Raw genomic sequence first — 12916 nt, forward strand, 5'->3', positions numbered from 1 at the left:
TGCAGAAATCTTCTGTTTTATCCTTTCCAGAAAATAAATCTCCTGTTTTCTGCTAGGATTGGGGAAGACCAGTCAGCCAGATGCTTCTTTCTCAGTTTTAAAGACATTTAAAATTTGTCTATCTACTTTTAGGATTCCACGTTTTTATTATTGCTGTCTCCATTTTTATTATTGCTGTCTCCTGTTTTTTTATTGCTGTCTCCTGTTGTTTTTGTCCTGTATAGGTTTTGTTATTTTAGGAGGATGTGGAAATTAAATTTATATAGTTAATCTGCTATCTCCACCTGTATGTTTTTTCTATGTTACATTTTGTTTCCCAAAATTTGATCTCCAGCATAATCTGCTCTAGATTTGGGTTACCTTGGATTATGCCTCTACAGTCATTGAGAAACTGATCTTTAATAGGGTTATGAACCAGAAAGATTTCAATGAGATATTCAAGTGTTCAGTGAGGGCCCAATTGCCTTATATAACACGGTAAGGGACAAAGACATTTATTTTTTTTGAGCCTTCTTTTAATTAATTTATTTTTATTTTTGGCTGTGTTGGGTCTTCATTTCTGTGCAAGGGCTTTTTCTCTAGTTGTGGCAAGCGGGGGCCACTCTTCATCATGGTGCGCAGGCCTCTCACTGTCATGGCCTCTCCTGTTGCGGAGCACAGGCTCCAGACGCACAGGCTCAGTAGTTGTGGCTCACGGGCCTAGTTGCTCCACGGCATGTGGGATCTTCCCAGACCAGGGCTGAAACCCGTGTCCCCTGCATTAGCAGACAGACTCTCAACCACTGCGCCACCAGGGAAGCCCAAGACATATTCTTGATAAATAAAAACTTCATATACTCTCCTAAAGAGAACAGAGTTCTTTCCTGAAAGTCTTTTCCAGTTCCATTTGTAAAACACTTAACTCAGAACAGGATCCAAGTCCAAAACTGGAAAATATTTTCAGTCTAATCTGGTCTAATCTCTTTTCTTTTACAACCAAAAATCCTAAGTCATATAATGATGTAAAGACTTTGCCCAAATCACAGTGCTAAACATATAAAAAGACAAAGCTCATTATATATATCTGAATTATTTATGCTACTGTCACACAGTAGGTACTTAGTATTTGTTGAAAAATAAATTTCAAAACTTTCAAAACTGATAGCTATTCTATCAATTATGCTTTTAAAAAGATGCTCAGTATTTAACTATGGTCTATTAGTAAATAAAATTATATTACCCCTATTAACAGTCAGTGTATGCTTTATACCTTATATCTGAATCTGAAGCCTTCTGTCTCACTGCCAACTTCGTAATCTCTCCTTGAGACATGGTCTTATGAAGCTTTGCTTCTTCATCAACTGAGGAAAAACGCTGTGATGTCTGTAATAATTACATATGTAAAGATCTTAAAACCAAGTAATTATATCATGGCACTGTAATTAAAACTCAGGTTATAGAATTATTTGAGAATTACACCTATTAAAAACATTCAAAAATACATTCATATTACTCCGAGATGCATTAAAACAAAAAAACCTACTAAAAACTCCATTAACTTCATACAGTAATCTGAAGTAAAGAGAACTTGGGTCAATGAAAATGCTAAACAGGACCTACAAGCTCATGTTTTCCAACAATTTAACAAAGAATATCAAGTAGGGTGAAAGAAAAAAAAAGAACATCAAGTGGAAAAGTAAGAAAAAAAATCAAAACCATCTAAAGATAGAGACAAAAGATCCAGGACCTGATAAATCTAGAATACTAAGCATAGTTTTTTATACCTTCTTTTATTTGTCCCTAAAAAGATGATCATTATTTTTATGGCTAACTTGCTACTATAGATTCTTATATCCAGTTAAGGATTTAAAAGATCTAGAACACAGGAAGATAGGAAAAACCAAAAGACCAAAGAATAAAATATCATTATACTCACTAATGGTCTAAATTATGAACAACTTACATAGCTATAAAAAGGACCTGAATTTCAATTGATAACTCTTGCTCCATTTGTTTACAATGTGCCCCTTTAAAGACAATACCATTTGGAGGACAGAATTTCTTGTTACCTATTCAAGTAATTTTTCTAATATTTCATTTTTATACAGTCATAATCTTTTCTTTAACCTTTTGGTCTGCATGACTATGGCCTTATCAACAGAAATAGCAAATATTCTGAGCTGCTAAATTGAAAGAACAGACTTCTGCTTCCGGCCAAGATGGAGTAACAAGAACCTGTTCTATACTCTTGCCTGAAACAACCAAAAACAAAAACAAAAGAAAACAAAAACTTAGACAAAATAATATGAAACAGGGACTTCACTGGTGGTGCAGTGGTTAAGAATCCACCTGCCGACAACCGGCTGTTGAGGGTCCTGTCTTCATCAGTGGGGTGACTCCAACAAAAGGCTAGAGGTGTGAACCTCAATACCAGCAGAAGTGGAGACCAGCCGTGTGGCTGACAGGGTCTTCCTGCTCCGGCCGGGTGTCAGGCCTGTGCCTCTGAGGTGGGAAAGCCAAGTTCAGGACATTGATCGACTAGAGACCTCCCAGCTCCACGTAATATCAAATGGCGAAAGCTCTCCCAGAGACTCCATCACAATGCTAAGACCCAGCTACACTCAACAACCAGCAAGCTACAGTGCTGGACACCCGATGCCAAACAACGAGCAAGACTGAACACAACTCCACCCATTAGCAGAGAGGCTGCCTAAAATCATACTAAGGTCGCAGACACTCCAGAACACCAGAAACACAAGATCCAGCCTCATCCAAGAGAACACAGGCACCAGTCCCCTCCACCAGGAAGCCTACACAACCCACTGAACCAACCTTAGCCACTGGGGACAGACACCAAAAACAACAGGAACTATGAACGTGCAGCCAGCGAAAACGAGACCCCAAGCACAGTAAGTTAAGCAAAATGAGAAGACAGAGAAACACACAGCAGATGAAGGAGCAAGGTAAAAACCCACGAGACCAAATAAGTGAAGAGGAAATAGGCAGTCTACCTGAAAAAGAATTCAGAGTAAGGATAGTAAAGATGATCCAAAATCTTGGAAACAGAATGGAGAAAATACAAGAAACATTTAACAACAACGTAAAAGGACTAAAGAGCAAACAAACAATGATGAACAACATAATAAATGAAATTAACAATTCTAGAGATGGAATCAATAGCAGAATAACTGAGGCAGAAGAATGGATAAGTGAACTGGAAGATAAAATAGTGGAAATCACTACTGCAGAGCAGAATAAAGAAAAAAGAATGAAAAGGATTGAGCACAGTCTTAGAGATCTCTGGGACAACATTAAATGCACCAACGTTTGAATTATAGGGGTCCCAGAAGAAGAAGAGAAAAAGAAAGGGACTGAGAAAGTATTTGAAGACATTATCGTTGAAAACTTCCCTAATATGGGAAAGAAAATAGTCAATCAAGTTCAGGAAGCACAGAGACTCCCATACAAGATAAATCCAAGGAGAAACACGCCAAGACACATATTAATAAAACTATCAAAAATTAAATACAAAGAAAAAATATTAAAAGCAGCAAGGGAAAAACAACAAATAACATACTAGGGAAACCCCGTAAGGTTAACAGCTGATCTTTCAACAGAAACTCTGCAAGCCAGAAGGAAGTGACAACACATATTTAAAGTGAGGAAAGGGAAGAACCTACAGCCAAGATTACTCTACCCAGCAAGGATCTCATTCAGATTCAACGGAAAAATTAAAACCTTTATAGACAAGCAAAGTTAAGAGAATTCAGCACTACCAAACCAGCTTTACAACAAATGCTAACGGAACTTCTAGGCAGGAAACAAAAGAGAAGGAACAGACCTACAATAACAAACCCAAATCAATTAAGAAAATGGTAATAGGAACATACATATCGATAATTACCTTAAATGTAAATGGGTTAAATGCTCCCACCAAAAGACACAGACTGGCTGAACGGATACAAAAACAAGACCCACATATATGCTGTCTACAAGAGACCCACTTCAGACCTAGGGACACATACAGACTGAAAGTGAGGGGATGGAAAAAGATATACCATGCAAATGAAAATCAAAAGAAAGCTGGAGTAGCAATACTCATATCAGACAAAATAGACTTTAAAATAAAGACTTTTACAAGAGACAAAGAAGGATACTACATAATGATCAAGGGATCAATCCAAGAAGAAGATATAACAATTGTAAATATTTTTGCACCCAACATAGCAGCACCTCAATACATAAGGCAAATGCTAACAGCCATAAAAGGGGAAATCGACAGTAACACAAACATAGTAGGGGACTTTAACACCCCACTTTCACCAAAGGACATATCATCCAAAATGAAAATAAGTAAGGAAACACAAACTTTAAATGATAAATTAAACAAGATGGACTTAATGGAATTTATAGGACATTCCATTCAAAACCAACAGAATACACTTGCTTCTCAAGTGCTCATGGAACATTCTCCAGGATAGATGATATCTTGGGTCATAAATCAAGCCTTGGTAAATTTGAGAAATTTGAAATCATATCAAGTACCTTCTGCAACCACAACGCTATGAGACTAGATATCAATTACAGGAAAAGATCTGTAAAAAGTACAAACACATGAAGGCTAAACAATACACTACCTAATAACCAAGTGATCACTGAAGAAATAAAAGAGAAAATCAAAAAATACCTAGAAACAAATGACAATGGAGACACGATGACCCAAAATCTATAGGATGCATCAAAAGCAGTTCTAAGAGGGAAGTTTATAGCAATATAATCCTACCTTAAGAAACAGAAAACATCTCAAATAAACAACCTAACCTTGCACCTAAAGCAAGTAGAGAAAGAAGAACAAAAAAAAAACCAAAGTTAGCAGAAGGAAAGAAATCATAAAGATCAGATCAGAAATAAATGAAAAAGAAATGAAGGAAACGATAGCAAAGATCAATAAAACTAAGAGCTGGTTCTTTGAGAAGATAAACAAAATTGATAAACCATTAGCCAGACTCATCAAGAAAAAAAGGGAGAAGATTCAATTCAATAGAATTAGAAATGAAAAAGGAGAAGTAACAACTGACACTGCAGAAATACAATGAATCATGAGAGATTTACTACAAGCAACTCTATGCCAATAAAATGGACAACCTGGAAGAAATGGACAAATTCTTAGAAATGCACAACCTGCCGAGAGTGAACCAGGAAGAAATAGAAAATATGAACAGACCAATCACAAGCACTGAAATTGAAACTGTGATTAAAAATCTTCCAACAGACAAAAGCCCAGGACCAGGTGGCTTCAGAGGCAAATTCTATCAAACATTTAGAGAAGAACTAACACCTATCCTTCTCAAACTCTTCCAAAATGTAGCAGAGGGAGGACCACTCCCAAACTCATTCTACGAGGCAACCATCACCCTGATACCAAAACCAGACAAAGATGTCACAAAGAAAGAAAACTACAGGCCAATATCACTGATGAACATGATGAAAAATCCTCAACAAAATACTTTCAAACAGAATCCAACAGCACATTAAAAGGATCATACACCATGATCAAGTGGGGTTTATTCCAGGAATGGAAGGATTCTTCAATATATGCAAATCAATCAATGCGATAAACCATATTAACAAACTAAAGAAGAAAAACCATATGATCATCTCAAGAGATGCAGAAAAAGCTTTTGACAAAATTCAACACCCATTTATGATAAAAACCCTCTAGAAAGCAGGCATAGAGGGAAGCTACCTCAACAAAATAAAGGCCATATATGACAAACCCACAGCCAACATCATTCTCAATGGTGAAGAACTGAAAACATTTTCACTAAGATCAGGAACAAGACACGGTTGCCCACTCTCACCACTCTTATTCAACATAGTTTTGGAAGTTTTAGCCACAGCAATCAGAGAAGAAAAAGAAATAAAAGGCATCCAAATAGGAAAAGAAGAAGTAAAGCTGTCACTGTTTGCAGATGACATACTATACATAGAGAAACCTAAAGATGCTACCAGAAAACTACTAGAGCTAATCAATGAAGTTGGTAAAGTAGCAGGATGCAAAATTAATGTGCAGAAATCTCTTGCACTCCTATACACTAATGATGAAAATTCTGAAAGAGAAATTAAGGAAACACTCCCATTTACCACTGCAACAAAAAGAATAGAATACCTAGGAATAAACCTATGTAAGGAGACACAAGACCTGTATGCAGAAAACTATAAGACACTGATGAAAGAAAATGAAGATGATACAAACAGATGGAGAGATATACCATGTTCTTGGATTGGAAGAATCAACATTGTGAAAATGACTCTACTACCCAAAGCAATCTACAGATTCAATGCAATCCCTATCAAACTGCCACTGGTATTTTTCACAGAACTAGAACAAAAAATTTCACAATTTGTAGGGAAGCACAAAAGACCCCGAATAGCCAAAGCAGTCTTGAGAAAGAAAAACAGAGCTGGAGGAATCAGGCTCCCTGACTTCAGACTATACTATAAAGCTACAGTAATCAAGACAGTATGGTACTGGCACAAAAACAGAAATACAGATCAATGGAACAAGATAGAAAGTCCAGAGGTAAACCCAAGCACATGTGGTCACCTTATTTTTGGTAATGGAGGAAAGGATATACAATGGAGAAAAGACAGCCTCTTCTATAAGTGGGGGCTGGGAAAACTGGACAGGTACATGTTAAACTATGAAATTAGAACACTTCCTAACACCATACACAAAAATAAACTCAAAATGGATTAAAGACCTAAATGTAAGGCCAGACACTATAAAACTGTTAGAGGAAAATATAAGTAGAACACTCTATGACATAAATCACAGCAAGATCTTTTTTGATCCACCTCCTAGAGTAATGGAAACAAAAATAAAAATAAACAAGTGGGACCTAATAAAATTTAAAAGCTTTTGCACAGCAAAGGAAACCATAAACAAGATGAAAAGACAACCCTCAGAATGGGAGAAAATATTTGCAAATGAAGCAATTGACAAAGGATTAATCTCCAAAATTTACAAGCAGCTCATGCAGTTTAATATCAGAAAAACAAACAACCCAATCTGAAAATGGGCAGAAGACCTAAATAGACATTTCTCCAAAGAAGATATACAGTTTGCCAACAAACACATGAAAGGATGCTCAATATCCCTAATCATTAGAGAAATGCAAATCAAAACTACAATGAGGTATCACCCCACACCAGTCAGAATGGCCATCATCAAAACATCTACAAACAATAAATGCTGGAGAGGGTGTGGAGAAAAGGGAACCCTCTTGCAGTATTGTTGGAAATGTAAATTGATACAGCCACTATGGAGAACAGTATGGAGGTTCTTAAAAAACTAAAAATAGAACTACCATATGACCCAGATGTCACATTACTGGGCTTATACCCTGAGAAAACCATAATGCAAAAAGAGTCATGTACCACAGTGTTCACTGCAGCTCTATTTACAATAGCCAGGACATGGAAGCAACCTAAGTGTCTATCGACAGATGAATGGATAAAGAAGATGTGGCACATATATACAATGGAATATTGGAATATTACTCAGCCATAAAAAGAAATGAAATTGAGTTATTTGTAGTGAGGTGGATGGACCTAGAGTTTGTCATACACAGTGAAGTCAGAAAGAGAAAAACAAATAGCGTATGCTAACACATATATACGAAATCTAAAAAAAAGAGAAAACGTCATGAAGAAACTAGGGGCAAGATGGGAATAAAGACGCAGACCTACTAGAGAATGAACTTGGAGACATGGGGAGGGGGAAAAGTAAGCTGTGATAAAGTGAGAGAGTGGTAGTGTATATATGGGCATATATACACTACCAAATGTAAAATATTGATAGCTAGTGGGAAGCAGTCACATAGCACAGGGAGGTCAGCTCGGTGTTTTGTGACCAGATAGAATGGTGGGATAGGGAGGGTAGGAGGGAGGGAGATGCAAGCGGGAAGAGATATGGGTATATATGTATATGTATAACTGATTCATTTTGTTATAAAGCAGAAACTAACACACCACTGCCAAGCAATTATACTCCAATAAAAATGTTTAAAAAAAAGATGTTACACATATATACAATGGAATATTACTCAGCCATAAAAAGAAATGAAATTCAGTCATTTGTCGTGAGGTGGATGGACCTAGAGACTGTCATACAGAGTGAAGTCAGAAAGAGAAAAACAAATAGCGTATGCTAACACATATATACGGAATCTAAAAAAGAAAACATGGATCTGAAGAACCTAGGGGCAGGACAGGAATAAAGACGCAGACATAGAGAATGGACTTGAGGACACAGGGAGGGGAAGGGTAAGCTGGGACAAAGTGAGAGAGTGACATGGACTTATATACTATCAAATGTAAAATAGCTAGCTAGTGGAAAGGAGCCACATAGCACAGGGAGATCAGCTCAGTGCTTTGTGACCACCTAGAGGGGTGGGATAGGGAGGGTGGTGGGAGACACAGAGGGAGGAGATATGTGGATATATGTATATGTATAGCTGATTCACTTTGTTATAAAGCAGAAACTAACACACCATTGTAAAGCAATTATACTGCAATAGAAATGTTAAAAAAAAACAAAAAAAAAGAATCTACCTGCCAATGCAGGTGACACGGGTTCAATCCCTGGTCCAGGAAGGTCCCACATGCCGCGGAGCAACTAAGATCATGCGCCACAACTACCGAGCCTGCAGTCTAGAGCCCATGAGCTACAACTACTGAGCCCGTGTGCTGCAACTACGGAAGCCCACGTGCTTAGAGCCTGTGCTCTGCAGCAAGAGAAGCCACCATTATGAGAAGCCCACGCACTGCAACGAGGAGTAGCCCCCGCTCGCCGCAACTAGAGAAAGCCCAAGTGCAGCAATGAAGACCCAATGCAGCCAAAAAAGAAGAAACAGCAGCTATCAAGATAATGAACAGTTAACCCTGAGAGAGCAAAAACTGGGTAGAAATGAAAGTAGAGTTGAATGAACTCATGAAAGAAATAAAAAGACAGTAAAGGCCTTTGGTGGCACAGTGGTTGGGAGTCTGCCTGCCAGTGCAGGGGATGTGGGTTCAGTCCCTGGTCCGGGAGGATTCCGCATGCTGCGGAGCAGCTGTGCCCGTGCAGCACAACTGTTGAGCCTGCGCTCTGGAGCCCGTGAGCCACAGCTGCCGAGCCCACGTGCCACAACTGCTGAGGCCCGTGTGGCTGGAGCCTGTGCTCTGCAGCTGGAGAGGCCACTGTGGTGCGAGGCCCCTACTTGCTGTGACTGGAGAAGGCCTGTGTGCAGCAGCTAGGACACAGCAATCAATCAATCAATAAGAAAGTGAAATGAAGATTAACTTATGAGACGCCTAAGGGAGAAAAAGCACAAATGGAAAATTTAAAGGGGACAAAAGCAGGAAGATAACAAAAAAGTATAAAATTATATAAAGAAACAAGGAAAAATGGTCAGAGAGAAGGTAGTTGAAATGGACGACAGGAAAAGAAAAATACTTGTTTGTAATTGCAATCCCTAAACAAGAAGAACAAAACAACAGAACACAATATTTAAAACTATCATCCCGTAAAACTTTTCAAAAATAAGGCAAGACCAGAATTTACACACTGACAGAGTCCTGCAGATATACAGGATAATTAATCTGTAATGATCGATTTAAAGACATATCTTAAACTTTAAATATAAAGAAGAAACTCTGAAGGCATGCAAGTAAAAACATCAAATAACTTATAAGGGCAAGAGATTTAGACTGGTAATAGACTTACCAACAGTAACAAATAAAGTAAGACAACAATAAAATAGCACTTTCAAAAAACTCAGAGAAAGAAAATATGAATCAAGGACTTTATGTGTAGCCAAGAGGTCCCTTCAAACATCAAGGCCATAGAAAGATCTTGGGGAATTCCATATTGATGGCCCTTCGTAAGTAATCTACTAAGGGGAAGAGCTTCATCCAACCAAGAGATAAACAGGGAAACTTCTGCAAAATATTTGAAGTGATAATTAATACATTTAATAATAAATCAAAAACAAAGGTAGGGACTACAGTGAAAGAATCATATATAAAATTACATGTTCTGACAAAGTAGAAATAAAAGCCTAAAAAATAGGAGTAGAAGGGAATAGAGACTAGAATAATTCATCAACAGTGTGTCACAATAGGTGAGAATTAATATTATTTATTTTAAAATGACTAATTAGAGTATAATTGGTTAAATTAAAAAATATTAAAGGCATTTTTAAAAGTTATATATAAAGGTAAACAATCAACAGAACAAGAACACAACCTCTCCTAAACATCAAAAGAAATTAAAAAAATAAAAGATCAAAGAAAAGTAACATAAACACAGAAAATTTAACATAATAATAACAAAATTATAAGAAAGAGTGGAGAATTAATCTATCAGTTACATTAATAAATATGGATAGATTTAACTCACCTATTAAGGAAAAATTTTTTAATTTGGCTCACACAGCAGGGCCCAACTATACTGCACAAAAAAACACACCTCTAAACAAAAGGATCCAGAAAAGCTAAAACTAAAGGGGTGAGCAAAAGTATTCTAGGCAAGTGGAAATAATAAGAAAACAGAGGCTGTGATATTATTATTTATGTAGGATTCAAGCAAAAAACATGGAATCTGACACAGGACACTTCTTAATACTAAAAGCCACAATTCACAATGAATAACAGGAGACGTTAACACATTCTGTATAAGACAGATCAAAAACAATAAGGATGTAGAAGGCAAACAACGTAATTAATAAGGTAGAGCTTACAGATATATATTGAAATTTTATACTCTGAATAGAGAATATACCTTCTTATCAAATACACATTCAACAAACAACAAGTGTTGGCAAGGATGTGGATAAAAGGGAACCCTCGTTCACTATTGGTGGGAATGTAAATTGGTATGGCCACTATGGAAAATAATATGGAGGTTCCTCAAAAAATTAAAAATAGAACTATGATATGATCCAGCAATTCCACTTCTGGGTATTTATCCAAAGGAAAAAACCCACACTAACATAAGATATATGCACTCCAGTGTCCACTGAAGTATTATTTACAATAGACAAGCTATAGAAGCAACCTAAGTGCCCATCAATAGATGACTGGATAAAAAAGATGTGGTATATATAAACAATGGAATATTACTAAGCCATTAAAAAATTAATTATTGTCATTTGAGACAACATGTACGGATCTAGAGGGTATTATGCTAACTGAAATAAGTCAGTCAAAGACAAAAACTGCATGATCTCACTCATGGGCAGAATCGAAAAAACAAAACAAACAAACTGAACAAAATGAAAACAGACTCATAGATACAGAGAACAAATGGGTGGTTGCCAGAAGGGAGGTGGGTGGGAGAGGTGCGCGAAATATGTGTAGGGGATTAAGAGGTACAAACCTCCAGTTTAATAGTAAGCAAGTCATGGGGATGTATATACAGCATAAGGAATATGGTCAGTAATATTATAATAACTTTGTATGGGGACAGATGGTTACGAGACTTATCATGGTGATCATTTCATAATGTATGCAAATGTCAAGTCATTACATAGTATATCCAAAAGTAACATAATATTGTACGTCAACTACATTTCAATTTAAAAAATGCACATGGTACATTCACAAAAACTGATCATATACTAAGTAATGAAGAAAATACCAGTAAATTTGATCAAACAGAAGCATCATAAAGTCTTTCATCAGAATACAATAAAACTAGAAACTAACAAAAATTAAAAAACAAAAAAGGCTCTTCATCTGAAAACTCAAAGATTTTTATTAAACAAGTTTTGGGTAAAAAAAGAAACTAAAATTACAGATTTTCTTAAAAAATAATAAATCCTTTACATATTAGAGTAAACAAGATACATCTGAAATGTGATCAGAGGAAAAACCATAGCCTTACAAACCTGTATCAATAAAAATATCTAAATGAATTAAATTAACCACTCAAAAGCTAGAAAAATAAGAAAGTAAACCAAAAACAGCATAATAAAATAAATAATAAACATAAAAGCAGAAATCAGTGGAGAATGAAAAAAAAAGTAGGTATGATAAATAAACCAAATCCTGTTACTTTGGAAAAAATTAACAAAATAAACGGCTAGGTAAGGGAAAAAAATCTACAAAATAAGAAATGACAAAAGGGAAATAACGATTGAAACAGAGAATTTTTTAAAATCATGAGACTACTTTCCAGACCTCTAGGCAAATAAATTATTAAAGTTAGCTGAAATGGAAAAAACTAGTTGCCAAAATTGCCCCCATTAGACAGAAAGCTTTAAAGACTAACTTTCCTAGAAGAAATAGAGGAACTTATAATAAAAGAATTATGTCACAAAAAAGTATCAACCCCAGATGGTTTCATAGGGAAATTCTACCAAATCAAACAGTGGAGAGTCGCAATGCTATGAACTGTCCCTGACTTTTGGGGGGAATAAAATACACATATTAATACTAAGTGTATGGAGTTCCCTGGTGACCTAGTGGTTAGGATTCTGGGCTTTCACTGCTGTGGCCGGGGTTCAATCCCTATTCGGGGAACTGAGATCCTGCAAGCCGTGTGGTGCAGCCAAAAAAAAAAAAAAAAAAAAAAAAAATCAATAAAAAACCGAGAACAAAACAGAAAACCAGAAAGACCTAACAGGCTTGAAGAAATTAGACAAAATCAAATAGAAAACAGTTATATTAAAAAATAAGTAAATACCAAGAGTATTCAATAGTGTGGCTGCTGTCCTGGGGCCACCAATCTAAACTTTTTATGTCATAAACTTTGTTCAATTCAGCTGGTTTTCCAACTTGTAAGACCCTCAAAATCACCAGCCTAGGCCCTAAAATCCTATAAATATCCTTTCCTGACTTCCCCTTTCTGAGAAATTACTAAGACCTAGTCAAGATGGATTTTCCCTTACTG

The 12916-nt window shown here is 36.4% G+C and overlaps 1 protein-coding gene across 1 annotated transcript in view; it reads right to left on the bottom strand.

The window, feature by feature from the left end:
* The window catches only part of MYO9A (myosin IXA), a 216825-nt gene that overhangs the window by 61508 nt on the left and 142401 nt on the right, over nucleotides 1–12916 (bottom strand). Inside the window, exon 26 of the mRNA XM_065900167.1 lies at nucleotides 1250–1362. Coding sequence (XP_065756239.1) covers nucleotides 1250–1362 — 113 coding nt within the window. The remainder of the gene's footprint in view (nucleotides 1–1249; nucleotides 1363–12916) is intronic.

The sequence above is a fragment of the Phocoena phocoena genome, chromosome 2, assembly GCF_963924675.1.
Source record: "Phocoena phocoena chromosome 2, mPhoPho1.1, whole genome shotgun sequence".
In the NCBI taxonomy this organism is placed as follows: domain Eukaryota; kingdom Metazoa; phylum Chordata; class Mammalia; order Artiodactyla; family Phocoenidae; genus Phocoena; species Phocoena phocoena.